Source organism: Lissotriton vulgaris, chromosome 1_2, assembly GCF_964263255.1.
Source record: "Lissotriton vulgaris chromosome 1_2, aLisVul1.2, whole genome shotgun sequence".
Classification (NCBI taxonomy): domain Eukaryota; kingdom Metazoa; phylum Chordata; class Amphibia; order Caudata; family Salamandridae; genus Lissotriton; species Lissotriton vulgaris.
In genome coordinates this window covers 308,723,848-308,739,320 of record NC_141686.1, presented here as the reverse complement: position 1 = coordinate 308,739,320, position 15,473 = coordinate 308,723,848, and the positions used below count along the sequence as shown (strand labels likewise).

General features: G+C 46.7%; 1 protein-coding gene across 2 annotated transcripts in view; it reads right to left on the bottom strand.

The window, feature by feature from the left end:
• Positions 1 to 15,250, bottom strand: part of LOC147736577 (zinc finger protein 692-like) — a 96,828-nt gene extending 81,578 nt beyond the window's left edge. The window contains exons 1-4 of one of the 2 annotated variants that reach the window (XM_086953318.1): positions 15,176 to 15,250; positions 11,548 to 11,746; positions 6,633 to 6,664; positions 51 to 941 (exon numbers count right to left, since the gene is read on the bottom strand). In XM_086953318.1, the coding sequence (XP_086809444.1) occupies positions 51 to 941; positions 6,633 to 6,664; positions 11,548 to 11,746; positions 15,176 to 15,191 (1,138 nt within the window). In that variant the 5' untranslated portion in view covers positions 15,192 to 15,250. The remainder of the gene's footprint in view (positions 1 to 50; positions 942 to 6,632; positions 6,665 to 11,547; positions 11,747 to 15,175) is intronic. The other variant, XM_086953319.1, reaches the window with a different exon arrangement.
• Between the last annotated feature and the right edge of the window lie 223 nt (positions 15,251 to 15,473).

Genomic DNA, 15,473 nt, shown 5'->3' with positions numbered 1-15,473 from the left:
ATTAAAAGAGAATGTGAGTTTTTGCAATCCCACAATTTCAGCCCCCTTACCTTCAGGTGCAACATCAAACCCTGGCATTTCTTGCTCTGCATCTGCCTCTAGACAGAGACTGGGAAATGAGGAAAAGTCTCTGGGAGATGCTACGGAATATGGCAACTGCTCGTGAGGGTTCACCTTCTCCCTTGTGTTAAGAAGGTCAGCAGGCGTAGGCTCCGACTCCTGCACGCGGGGCGGGCTCTGGGCAGGCACCTCAATCTCTTTTGTCCTACGCTTTCTGCCTGGGGATTCATCTGTTAATGTTGCCCACTGCCAGCGAGTGGTCATCCTTTCCAGGGAGCACCTTCCATTTGGAGGCCTGGAAGCACAACTCTGTGCTCCACTGACTTCCGAAGCGGTGTGTAAATTGTCATCAGAAGGTTCATTCTGACCAGTGAGCAAGTCTACAGCAGACATATCTGGACTCTCCTCCATGAACACAGTGGGGGTGTCAGTCAGATCCAGAGTCCTTTGGACGGCTGGGTCAGTCTCTGTCCTTTCTCTTTGCTTCATCACACTGTCCGCTGCTGGTCTTCTGGAAGTGTGTGCACGCTTTGATCTCCTAGAGTTCCGCGGTGGCAGTGTTCTTTGGGCGCTACTGACAATCGGCTGCTCAGCAAAAATCTCAACTTCTGTGCTCTTTGGTAGATTTGTAATCTTAGCATGTGTTGGTGGGACATCATCCTTCCTGGAAGAGAGAGGGAACGACCAAGAGAATGTGTGCCCAGCGAGGCATTGCCAGAACAGTGTTCTTGCCCGACCTCTTCTCTCCAGCGGCGTACGGGGCTTTAAGTTGGGAATAAATCCACAGTCTTGGCTATGATCATGGCAAAGGATGATCAGCTGTTGCAGCGTATCTCCAGTGACGGAAAAAATGCCAGAGGGCTGATCCTCTGTATGCTGCTCTGAAAGCAGAAAAAGATGTCTGAAGTTAAAGACCGCAGGAAAAAAAGAGTAAAAAAACACTTGTTTACATCAGTACATGTAATCAAGGGTAACATCTGTGTAATACGACCAAACCATTATGTAGTGAACAACAATTTGAAGGTTCTCATTACATTTTTTGCTGGTAGTAATGGTAGTGGAATCAACATTTTCACAATGTTTTTGGAAAACTAAAATCACTAAACTACATTTATTGATTAAAAAACTAATTCTAGCATTTTGACTACTATGTAGGAACACTAAGAAGATCACTGAAAGGGTTACAATAATGCACTTCTCACTAAGAATTTCATGCTCTCAACTTTCATATAAACATTCAGAATCTTACCTTTGCATGCCTTATTTTCACCCTATGGAGAGTGCCTTATCCACCCCCTGTTTTCAAAGTACTTATGTTTTTTTAAAACTTTTATGTACTTCTTTTTCTCTTTGTTATACCTGTTCACAGCTAATGTCACAGAAAAAGTAATTCACTAGTGATAGTGGATATTTTACAAACTCTGTGAATGTATTCGAAACAAAACAAACGGGCCTGAATGAACAGAGTAACCTAATGTCATAGTTAAACAGTTGCCACTGTGAAAGCTTCAATGTGACCGTCCTGTTTCCAAAAGAAGCGGTCGCTCCCCTCAGCTCCTCACCTCCGGTATCGTGCTCATTGCGCCTGCCTGCCTGCCTCATTACTGCTTATTTAGATTGTCTGCCGCATTTGTGTATCTGAGCTACCTGCTTTTAACTTTGTGTAGCGCTTTGAAGCGCTCGCCATTGCTGGGCATTACTCTGCATTGTGAATATTTAAATTGTATGTTTAACTGTGCCTGCCTGCTGCCGAGCGCTTAGCGCTTTTCCACTGCTGCATTGTGATTCATTTTCCACATAGCGCTCCTTTGCCAACATTATTCCTTCACCCTCGCAGTATTTGTTGTTGTTACTGCCATTTTGTTTAGCTTGTTGGCCCGTCCCAGACCCTCCCTCCACCTCGCTCCCGCCTCCCAGCTGACCCTCCCACGCTCCGCCCCCCTCCACTCTCCATTTAAGACAGATGGACTTACGCGCAGCGGTCACGCCAAAGGTAAGCCCGTCTATGCCCGTCCTCGCCTGGACCGCGCCCAGCGCCAGACCCCCTGGCCCCCGCAAAGCGCTCCCCCACAGCATAAAGTATGACGCCGCCACCCTCCTAGCCCTTAACCCTGGATGCACACCTCTATGCTGCGTAGATGCCCCAGGATTCACCCATGGACCCTTCGCCTGCCACTCCTGCAAATTTACCAGCATCAAGACCCATACCACTTCCACTAACACCAAACTCAGCTCCGTCTCTAACCACCTGAAGTGCATCCTACTGAACACCCGCTCGGTCTACAGACACGCCACCGAACTCTGGGATCTACTCGACACTACATCACCGGACGTCGCCTTCACCACCGACAACATGACCACCTTCAAGGCAGCCACCCGCAAACACCACCAGCTGATTCGATCCACCAAGAAATCAACATTCAAGGACCGGCTCGACAACGACGGCCACAACAGCAAGGAACTATTCAACATCGTCAAAGAATTCACCAACCCCACCGTAGCCTCAAACGACATCACTCCCTCCCAAAACCTCTGCGATTCGTTATCCTCCTTCTTCTACAACAAAATTGCCGACATACATAACAGCTTCGAAAACAGTTCCAACGAACAATCCTCTCCACCCCCCTCAGATCCTAAACCGACCTCTAACAACCTCAGCGCCTGGAACCCAATCACCACTGAAGACACCATCCGCTTAATGAATTCCATCCACTCCGGCGCGCCAACCGACCCATGTCCCCACCACATCTTCAACAAAGCAGACTCCATCATCGCACCCCATCTCCGTGATGTCATCAACTGCTCCTTCAACTCTGCTACCTTCCCAGAAAGCTGGAAACATGCCGAAGTCAGCGCCCTCCTGAAGAAACCCACAGCAGACCACTCTGAACTTAAAAACTACCGCCCCATATCCCTCCTCCCATTCCCGGCCAAAGTCATCGAGAAAGCTGTCAATAGCCAACTCGCCGCCTTCCTCGAATCCAACAACTCCCTCGACCCCTCACAATCCGGCTTTCGAGCCAAACACAGCACCGAAACCGCCCTCATCGCAGCAACAGACGACATCCGAACACTACTGGACAACGGAGGAACAGTGGCCCTCATTCTTCTCAACCTTTCCGCCGCCTTCGACACTGTCTGTCACAGCACCCTCATACAACGCCTCAGCAACATCGGCATAAAAGGAAAAGCCTTGGACTGGATCATCTCGTTCCTAGCTGGGAGAACTCAGAGAGTCTGACTTCCCCCATTCAAATCAGAGGCCACCGAAGTCATCTGCGGTGTACCACAAGGATCATCACTCAGTCCCACCCTCTTCAACGTTTACATGAGTCCACTCGCTTCCATCGCGCGTCAACACAACCTTAACATCATCTCCTACGCTGACGACACCCAGCTAATCCTTTCCCTCACCAAAGACCCCAACACCGCCAAAACCAATCTTCACGAAGGCATGAAAGAAGTAGCCGTATGGATGAAAAACAGCCGCCTAAAACTTAACTCAGATAAAACGGAAGTGCTCATCCTAGGATCATCCCCCTCTGCCTGGGACGACTCATGGTGGCCTTAGGACCTGGGCTCTTCACTCATACCCACAGACCACGCACGTAACCTTGGCTTCATCCTAGACTCCTCACTCTCGATGACCAAACAAGTCAACGCCGTCTCATCCTCCTGCTTCAACGTACTTCGTATGCTCAAAAAAATCTTCCACTGGATCCCCGCCGAGACAAGAAAGACTGTCACCCACGCACTGGTTACGAGTCGACTAGACTACGGAAACACCCTATACGCTGGAATTGCAGCCAAACTACAGAATAAACTCCAACGCATCCAAAACGCATCAGCGAGACTCATTTTGGACATCCCTCGCCAAGATCACATTTCCAACCACCTGAAAGACCTCCACTGGCTTCCCGTCAACAAGAGAATAACATTCCGTCTCCTCACCCACGCACACAAGGCCCTCTACAAACTAGGGCCCGAATGCCTCAACACTCGACTATCCTTCTACACACCCACCCACCAACTAAGATCCTCCAATCAAGGCCTCGCCGCAGTTCCACGTATCCAAAGATCCACCATGGGAGGTAGATCCTTCTCCTACTTGGCGGCCAAGACCTGGAACTCACTCCCCACTCACCTCCACCTTACACAGAACCACATCTCCTTCAGAAAAGAACTTAAAACCTGGTTATTCGATAAATAATGAACCCCCTCCCCAAGCGCCTTGAGACCCTCTGGGTGAGTAGTGTGCTATTTAAATTCCTGAACTTGAACTTGAATGTGCTATGGAGCCCCACCTGACAGGAATTTTTTAATTGGGGTGGGTAAAATGTGAATTTCCTCAACAAAATTTTGCAAATCTGCTTGCGGGAGAATTTCCTCCTGAAAACACATTGCGAGACTTCTTCAATAGAAGTGAGTTTCTGCCCAGGAATTTTCTTGTTTTCGTAACGAGAAATTTCCCCTGCGAAATCTGCATTTGAGGAATCTTTTGTATTGTTCTCTAAGCTAAGAACCCTTAAAAAGTTTGTAGAGAAAGAGACTTTACAAATGTGCATACTGTGTGTAGAAAACTATGTACTACCTCTTGGCTACCACAAAGGATGGAGTACGTTGTTTGCATTTTATTTAACAGATATCAAACCACTTCTTTTAATGGCATGTAAATACCTGTATTGCGAGTGGTACTCCAAACGAAATTTAAGATGCTTTATATTTTTCAAATGCATATTTTTTTTCTTTCACCAACAACTGCAATAGCCAAACAATAACTGAATATGTATGACGTCTATTTTTAGTGTGAGCAAGGCTCACCTAAGCACATCTCTGTCACAACAGATAAATAAGCTGAGGTGTAGGCTCTGTTCAGAAAAGAGGTGCTGTAATAGAAAATTGAAAAAAGGCTTAGCCTTTTCCTTGGCAAGTATGTGATTCTGGCTGTTTAGGGGGGTGGAAACTGACAGATGGCCAAATGCAGCTCCTGCAGCCCGAGGTGCGGTGCCACAGAAAAGAGGGAAAAGCTTTAATTTTAAGTAAAGGATCGACAAAAACAGACTGTCTTTTGCTAAAGGAGTTTGCACTTATTTGAATAGCTTTTCCAATCAGGGGTGAACGTGCTGGGACGAGAAAAAAAATCAACTTTTTCTAATAACGGCCACCTCAGTGGATTAAAGGCATCCTACTCAGAGATGAAATAAAAAAGGTAGGCACAACTCAAGCTGTAATGACCACAGCCATTTTTGTTTTCTCACTTCCCCAAAAGCACTGTCAAGAAAGGGAACTCATAAAGGAAGAAGGATGAGACATAAGGGTTTCTGGAGTAGTTAATGCGCTCTAATCAAAGGATGTATGTAGTATAGGGCAGGAACGTTGAACGTTCATACAATGGCATGAGGCTTGTTGCGGGTTCCTAACTCACATTTTCAGATGTTCCCGACAGGTAGTAGAGGGAAGGTGGGCCCGGAAAGCAGTCGGTCCACGTTTGAGTGCTTTTAGGATAAGCAAGCAAGACTAAGGGTTCCGATGCTTCCCATAACTGGCCTGTGTGAGATGGACAAAGAGGAGAAGGTTAAACAGTGACCCAAGCAGAGAAATACATTGTCGTCTCCCACCTCTTTGCAGAGCATAGTGAGTATTAGTATCCAGGTCACATTGTCATCTCCCATGTCTTCGCAGAGCTTAGCGATTATTAGTATCCAGGTCGGTTGGCACAAAAGTGCCAGAAAAGGCTGCCAATGCAAATGGGGTTTCCAGCATCTAAGGTGTCACTGGAAGCCATACACTATTAAAAGGCTGCAAGAACATACTGTTGGAAGAAAATCAACCTGGGAAGGTGATACACTTAGGAGGAGAGCAGGTAAGGAGAGGGAATTGGTCCAACAACACCACTTGAGAGAGAGAGTGCCATGCTTGAAACTCACTGGACAGTCTTAATCCATACCAGAGCGTGACCCTCCAGTGCGCAGACAGATACTGTTCTTTCTTGTTCAATGCAGTGCATGCAGTTCTTTATACTCTCTCCATAAAGCGTATCCATTCTGGCAGTTGATGACTCTTTTTTGTAATTAATCTGTGATGTATTTCTGACATCAATTGACTTGTAGAGTTTTTAGATCTGAGACCTGATCCTTGTACAGGGAGGAGGGGCTGTCCAAAAGTGGAACTCTAGGGCACCTTTAGAACTCTATCTTCCCGTTCACCGTCTAGCTTTTTGAATCTGCTAGATAAATGGCATGACAGTGGACAACCTGGAAATATGCTGTACCCATAAGCACCCTTGCTTCTGGCTCTACTCATAAGCTTTGATGGTCAAGAGATACCAATTAGCTCAATGATGCATGAGGGCTATGCCCTTCCACACTGGGCTATCATGCAAGCACGGCAAGCAACTTTGAATGGAAAGAATTCAGAAGAATATTCAGCAATGAGTTTGTCAGATTTCAAGAGTAGGTCACGATTAGCAGAGAGGCACACTTGGAGCCATGATTCTGCAGAATACAAGAGATTGGGTTTCAGGTTTATGACAGTTGTAAACATGGTGGTAAAAGGCGGGCGCTGAGCCTTACCGTTGCAAACCATGGCAACCGAAGAGCTGTAGCTGTGAAAAGAAGAAACACAATATTTAAACATGACAAAAAAATAATCTGATATTTACTCTTGATCAAATTACATCTCGAGAAGACTAGTAATTCACAAATAAAATCAAAAATAGATTTAAATGTCCAACAAGAACACCAGATTTTGGAGGTGAACAGGTTATGGGGGAAAGAAAGGAAAGCCAAGATGGGGAAGGAGGACGCAGAAGTGGAGATGAGGTAGAGGAGGGACTGACATGTTCATCTGGGAAGAATTGTGGTTTCTTACAAAAGAATGGTTAATAGGGCAAAGTAAAATATGATTCCTTTTTCAGTGGGCTGCAAAACTGTGGTTTGGCAGAGCAAGCTCGGTTTCTTCAAACGACATATACATCAAACTAAAAATGGAAATCATTGGAACCCAGGAGGGTAGCATGGCTCACATTTACCACGATTCTAAATAGCCCACTAGGGCAATGCAGGTCGCGGGGTCATCACTGCTGCTATACAGGAAGTACAAACATCTTCTGAGGCCCTGACCCCTTACTGAACCCATAGAAACCAGACAAGGGGAGGGAGGGAGTGGGGGCACTAGGCAGCTAAACAGCTTCACTTCACTACAGATCTAAGAAAAGAAGGGAAGCCCCAAAGGAACCAAGACAGCATCTTCCTGCAGCATGAACTGCTGGTTTCCTGCAACAGATATTGAAAAACACTTCATATACTACAATAACTCCAAGTACGCCACACAACCTAAGAACAATTGCAGGACTCACAATAATCATCCCCCTAAAATGATACACCAGGCACACAGTATGGTAAAATTTCAACACCGAGTGCAGGTCACTACAGAGTTAGAAACATGACAAATCCATCAACTGCAGAGGTTGCATGTCACCTATGACAATTTCCCCATATTCTTCAGATTAAATAGCCTCTGTTGACAACAAAGTTTTATCTCCCTCCCCTTAGCCCAGCCGCTCTCATGGATTGTCAGATGGGCACCGACCAAGCCTTGCGAGCTGAGCTGTGACCCGGCTATGCAACTGGCAGAACCCTATTTGTAAACTAAGCACTTCTATTGTAGACACCATACTTAACAGCAGAGCGGGTGCATGAAGAGATTGGTATTAGCTAGATAATTGATAGATGCCTTGCTAAGATGATGGGACGATACAATTATATTTCCCATAGCAAGGCTCTTTACTCCGAATATTCTGACAGAAAGATGAAGATGACATGAAACGTCTGCAGCCATGGATGATGTCTTGGTTCTAATGCAGCAGTGACCTGCACTCCGTGTTCATATTTCACGATTCTATGTGTGCGATGCGTCATTTTACAGGGGAGACTCTGCACTCGGTCATGGTTGCACTAGCAGCATGCCACCAAGACATTTTTTTGCGTCGTCAGTTAACAAAAGCCCAGTCACGAGTGTGGAATTTTACTGAATATATCACATGATTTTTAACAGTCTTTAAATCTGGGTCTTCATGGTCAGGAAACTTTTTGTCAGATTCGGACAAGAACATGAATCAAAATAAAGAAACTCTACACCTAAGAACCATCTACAGAAGCGACCAGAGCTTGTAATTATTTCAGCAGGCCTTAGGTACCAAAACAGTAAATATCAAAGCTAATCAGTATATTTACTTAGTCTAATCATCTCAGAAGATAGAATCAAAACATAATTTTAATTCATAATAAAACCTCATCTTAGAAAGAAAATTAAACCAAGTCACTGAAATAGTCCAGGGGGTAAATCCAAGGTCATAGAGGGGGAACTTGGTCTTGGAATGGAGCCAGAAGAGAGACCGTCTTGACTTTACTTCTCGTAAAACTAAGCCACTATGGACAGTAAAAACGTCGGACACGTTTCAATAGGTAACAATAGATCATCCATCCACCTTCATCAGGAGTACAGAGTTACTCTATGTTCATAAATGTTAGATGGATATTCTATTACCGCATTTGTTTGTTCCCTGCCGTATTTGGCACCCACCGACGCTGCTGGTCACACGCTAGACCCCATCTCCTCCACAAGCACCCACGTTGCCTTCGACCACACCACCGAACTCCACTGGACCGACCACCGCTGCATCCATTTCACCTTCAAGAAACCAACCACGCACCACCGCTGCTGGAGCAAAGTCGCCGAAGACCAGCTGATCATCACCCTCGCCCAGAACCCACACACTGACCCCACCAACCCAGACGCCGCAGCCCGCAACCTCCGACTGTGGATCGACGACTGCGCCAACACCCATGCCCCAACAGCCACGCCAGCAAGAGAGCCACCTGGTTCACCGACGAGCTCCAGACCTCCAAACGCACATGCCGGAAACTGGAGAAGAAATAGCTCCATGAACGCACACCGAACAACCACGCAGCCCACAAGGACGCCACCCAGAGACATTACCACCTCATCAGATTAGCCAAGAGATCCTCCATCAAAGACCGCCTGGATAACAACGCACCCGACAGCAAAGAGCTCTTCAGCATTGTAAAAGAACTCTCCGACCCCAGCGCCAACACCAACGACATCCTGCCCTCACAAGAACTGTGCGACTCACTAGCCATCTTCTTCCACAGCAAGATCGTTGACACCCACGACAGCTTCAACACCACAACCGCACCGACTACGCCAGACTCCACCCCCCTGCGAACACCACCGGCGCCAACCGACTGACCTCCTGGTCCAACGTCAACGACGTCGAGACACGCATGGTCATGAACTCCATCGACTCAGGATCTCCGTCAGACCCGTGCCCACACCACGTATTTAACAAAGCAGACGCAGCTATCGTACCCCAACTACGGAAGGTCATCAACATCTCCTTCGAAACAGCGACATTCCCGGAAAGCTGGAAGCACGCCGAAATCAACACCCTCCTCAAAAAGCCCAAAGTGGACCCCAAGGACCTCAAGAACTTCCGACCCATCTCCCTGCTCCAGTTCCCGGCGAAGGTCATCGAGAAAATCGTAAACATGCAATTGGCCCTCCACCTCGGAGACAACAAAATCTTGGACCCATCCCAGTCCGGATTCAGACGAAACCACAGCACCGAGACAGCCCTCATCGCCGCCACAGACGACATCAGGCACCAACTAGACAACGGCAAAACATCAGCCCTCATCCTCCTGGACCTGTCAGCCGCCTTCGACACGGTCTGCAATCGCACTTTAAATACACGCCTCCAAGAAGCCGGAATCCAAGAGAAGGCCCTTGACTGGACCACGTCCTTCCTCTCCGGCAGAACCCAGAGCGTCCGCCTCCCACCCGTCCGATCCGAAGCCACCGACATCATCTGCGGCGTACCCCAAGGATCATCCCTCAGCCCAACGCTGTTCAACATCTACATGGCCCCCCCTTGCACAAGTGGCCCACCATCACGACCTCAAAATCATCCCGACTGAATGAGGAGCAGCCGTCTGAAACTGAACTCGGACAAGACGGAGGTCCTCATCCTCGGACCCAACCCCCCCAGCCTGGAACGACTCATCGTGGCCGACCACACTGGGAAGAGCACAGACACCCACCGACCATGCACGCAACCTAGGATTCATGCTCTACTCTTCCCTCTCCATGTCTAAGCAGGTCAACGCCGTCTACTCCTCCTGCTACAACATCCTCTGCACGCTCCGCAGGACCTACAAGTGGATCCCGACCGAAACAAGAAGAACGGTGACACAGGCCCTCGTCAGCTGCAGACTAGACTACAGCAACGCACTCTACACAGGAATCCCAGCCAAACACCTACGACGACTACAACGCATCCAAAACGCCTCCACCGACTGATCGTCCACGTCCCCCGCCGCAGCCACATCACCCCCTACCTGAGAGACCTACACTGGCTCCCCGTCGACAAGAGGATCACCTTCAAGCTCCTCATCCATGCACACAAAGCACTCCACAATGCCGGACCAGCCTACCTGAACAGCAGACTCAGCTTCTACACCGCCACCCGCCAGCTCCGCTCCGCAAGTCTCGCCATCGCCGCTGTCCCCTGCATCCAACGAACGACCTCCAGCGGCAGATCCTTATACCTCGCTGCCTAGACTTGGAACACCCTCCCTACAGACCCAAGACCTACTACTCATCAGAAGACTCCTCAAGACCTGGCTCTTGGAGCAGTAGCGGCACCCCCCTCCCCTCAGCGCCTTGAGACCCTCACGGGTGAGTAGCGCTCTTTACAAGTACTCTGATTGATTGATGGGTGTGTCGAAAGAGAAGAAACAGATGGAAAGAGAGTTGTGTGGCAAAGCACCTTAAGAAGTGTTGGTCAATGTGTCAAAAGGAACAAGAATATGTAATCACAAATCATTGCAGACCAGAAGGTGCCCAATATAGGAATAATAGTGTAGACGGCTGCAATGTCTTACCAAGGAAGATTGATACGGTGCGAGAATTTTTTTCAAGAGAGTATTGAGATGAAATTTTAAAAACATTGATGTTGTGCTCCATTACTTCATACATGATCTATCGTACTAAACCTTTAAATGTTACTTATACAAACTGCGCAAATAGACATCTAATAAACGATGAAAGATAAAGCATAAAAAAACAAGCATGATAGCAGAGCAAAGTAAAGAACAGTATGGGACAACATGAGAGACAACCGTAGGACGAATTTAGGCAGAACATGATAGAAAGGGCACAGTAGGGATATATGGCTGTGGGGTGGGAGAAAAAGCAGTGGACGAGCTACTTAAGCAAAATGTGCAGAAAAGGGGAGTAGGGAGGTGTGTTGGCGGAACATAAGAGAAAAGAGACACCGAGCAATATGGGAACATATCATGACAGAAGAGAGAGAACTGGAAATGTAAGAGAAAATGTACTGCAAGAGGTGTTGTGACAAGTCTGTTATCAGATGTATAGGAATAGGTGAATGATGTAAAAGAATACCTGTCCAGCAAAAACTTGGCCAACTGCGAGTGCAAAGAAAAGCCAAGCTCTTCCTTCAGGACACACCATTGGTCAAGGTGGGTGCCAATCCGGATCCGGCATTTGCTACGTCTGGCGTCCAACTCCTTCCTTTTCTGCTTCCGCACTTCCTCCGGGGCACGTAGGAGGCGCCGGGAACCGTGTCTTTCCATAGTTCTACCTACATAGAGCCAGAAGCATGGAAAACTAGCAATTACAATAACGTGATATCCCAACAATAAAAAGTCTACTTTACAGAAAAACTGACGGCCATAAAAGAGCTGCCCCCCAAGCCTTTCTGTGAAGCATGCTGACATCTGAAACCTCAGAGAACAAATTAACAATAAGACTCTGAAAGTGATTCAAAGCAAAGAGCCAAATGTCTATCTGATAACCGTCTGCTAAAAATAACAAGTCTTCACTGACAACCTAGTCCGCCCGCCATCCTAATGGGCCCCTTAGTTTCCGAAATCACAAATTCTCCTTCGCTGAAACCATATCTCTGCAACCTACAATACCTAGGCTCTATCACCAACCATTTGGAAGAACTCGTGCAGCCCCCACGAATGATTAAACTAAACTCCAAGCAATGTATTCTACCACCAGAAACTAGTAAACACATGGAATGTTTTCCTCAAGTGCATAGGATTCATTTTAAGAACCGCTGGGAGAACCACTAATCTACAGAAAGCGATCCAATGCCTCGTCAGGGATCGTAAGTACTATATAAATTCAATTGCAACACAACACATACGTTCCAAGTTGAGAGTAAATACAACCTAGCGATGCTCTAAAATGTGTTTGTCCACGTACTATTCTCTTGCCCTCCTTTTCTTGGGGTGCCGGGGGGGATTGATAAGGTGTGGAAAATGTTTTGAAGAGAGCAGTTTTATGAAATTTTGAAAAACATTGAGCTTCAGCTCCCTTACTTCATATATCACCTATCATACTATGCCTTTAAATGTTACTGCATACAGACTGGTCAAATAATGTTATACTCCTATGAAGAGCACAAAAAAGCGCAAACACAATTCAGTAGCTACATAAATTAAAAGGCATTTAATTGATCATTATATGAATCATATTGACATGAAAATTATCAAGCGAATGGTTTGCATTTCAGAAAAAAACCGCCAAGGACGATGATGCTTTGAGACATAAAAGTTGAACTACCTACTTTCTGCCACACTGGTGGGTCAATTTTAGAAACAGGATTTTCTTTTACCGTATCCCTTTTAATGTGTTATTTGTAAGTACTTCAGAGTAGTCACTGATATTTCAAGCAATGAAATAGAGCAGTTAGGTAGTGATAACTTTAAGGACAATTTAAATTAAGCGTTGGAAGAAAAGTTTAATCTCCTACGTATGCAGCGCCCAGACACCACACTGGTCTCAGGCTTAACCCCACTGCCCTTTATGAGTCACAGTCGTTTTCAAATTCCATTTCTTTATTGTCCATCACCTTTTTATATAGCACACTTTCACTTTTAACGTCTTGAATTGTAATTTTTGCTGCCGAGAGGATCATTCGGAACCGTGACCTTGATACCAAACCCTGTTGATACTTTACAGTCCATCGATCGTGAACGAGTTTGTGAAAAGTCACATCCCCTCTATATTTTTATATGGATCTCTAGCAGGGATGGTGCAGTAAAAACAAGATATTGATGTTAAGATTATAGGGACAGGACCTCTGTAAGGAGAGCAGGGCAACCCAGGCCTGTGCCTGACAAACCCAGAAGCTATACCTCCGAGAGCCACCCTACATATAACATTAATCCTAGTTACAGAAAACAACATCAAGTCACTGGAGAAATCCTAGACAACAGACTTATTAATAGCCCATACGTTTCAGACATGTAGTGTCAAAGATTACTTTGAATGCTATTATTCATTGCAGGAAGAAAATGAGATTGGGGTTGGATATCCAGCTAAGCATGGATTGTGCAGAACTCACCTCAAAATTTAATTTTCTATAAAGTCTTAGATGTTCTGTTTGGAATTGTGAAGCGTAGTAAGAATTGCAATGGGTAAGGCTGTATACTTGTATTTACATTTGAAGTATGTAACGTTTGGTTTGTACACTTAAAAAAAAAGAGTAAAACTGCACCTTGAGTACAGCAATGATCAGGCTGAAAAATGTCGGAGCAATGAGATGAGAAAGAATAAACCATAACACAGACAAGGTATCTGCTGAAGCATAAAATATTGCATTAAAAATATGCCATTGCATAGTTTTGAGTTTTTCAGTGGGGTGTTGAGAGCAGAAATCACACCTATTACTTTTTGATGATGTCCGTTTTGTCCCCCCTCTATTTTTTACTCACACAATTCCAACATGTCACCCTACGCCACAGTCCACTGCTACTAAAAAATGCTGCCTTAACATTCATAAATAATCATGTATGTGCTCTCTAGTGCCATATAATCAGGAACACTGGAATGATGTGGCCAGTGTTCAGCACATAATTATTGATTTGATGCATTTTGCACATAATCCCTCATTTGCTGCATACCTAGCAGATTTTAACAAGAAAGATTTTTGGGAGACCAAAGATACTAAAAATGCACTAAAACGTGTTGTTGCGCTGCAGAAGACCCTTCCTTCGGAAAGGTTGATTGATCAACTTTCTTTGGCTTATTGTTGTATTTGGGTGTCAAACTGGTACCGAGTTGAAAACTTTGCCCAGCTAGTATTAACATATGTAAAAGTGAGAAAATAATTAGGCAATACTATCACCAAGAGTGATGCATAGTGCTGCACAATTCTCCTTGTCACATAATTTGGTCCCTCATTGCATATTTCGAGCGCCCCTCCATATAATTCACTCCCTCATCCACTAGCCTACGGCGTGCATCAATCGACTGGACACTGTCCAATATTTCTGCCCCTAATCGGACGCTTCCAGCCTCTGTTCCCATCACCCAAATGTCTCCTGTCTCTGCTATGTGGCTCAATCCCATTCGTTCATTGACACCTCTCACCCTCCCGTCTTCTTCTCGGACCCTGAACTCTCACCTGCACTCCACTGCCCCCTTACTCGCTAATCCCCCCAGTGCCATGATCCCTTCGTCCCCCAGCGCCTCTCCAGCCTTCACTCCTCCTCCCCTGTCACCCCAGGATTCATTTTCTCCGTTTTCCCCATCTGCCCTCTCCTTCCTTCGCCCCGGCTTCTCTTTTCCCTCAAATGCCTCCTTCTCACCCCCAGCTCAGCCTCTCCCAGAACCCCTACCATACTATAGTTCTTTTCTGCGGAGGATCCAGCCCCCACACTCTGGGTCCCCCTCTCACCCCTCGGCCTTCTCTCCCTCCACCGCCTTCTCTGTCATCCCCCCGAGTCCCTGCCTCTTCTCTGGATCCACTCCCCACCCTCCAGGTGGGACCCCCTGAACCCTCGGCCCTCTCTCCCTCCACCGCCCTCTCTGTCATCCCCACGAGCCCCTGCCACCCCTCTGACTTCAGCTGAGACACCTCCCTTCCTCTCCTGGGTTCTCCTCTCCTCTCTTCTCAGCCCGCCTGGCCTTTCTTCACCCCTTCTCCCCGGCTTCCACTCTCTCCGTTGCCCCGGCTCCTCCCTCGCTCCCCAGCGGCGGTCCATCCCTCCCTTACCCTTCCATCTCCCCATATCACTGTCCCATCTCTTCCTGCTAGGGTCAACTTTGTTTCACAGGAAGCGGCTTGCGCGTCACTTCCGGCAGCGGAAACAAGCGCAAGCGCTTTTCAAAAAGGACCCAAGAAACGAAATTGACACAACAACGGCGACAGGCTAAACAAAATCAACTAAAAAGGACCAAAACCGTCCTCATTATCTTATTCCTCTCCCTTCACGCCTTGTCCATTTGTTACTCAGGTTTTTTGCTTGACATTCAAAATCCACCAAGCCATTATTGTTATCGCTAACTGTTTT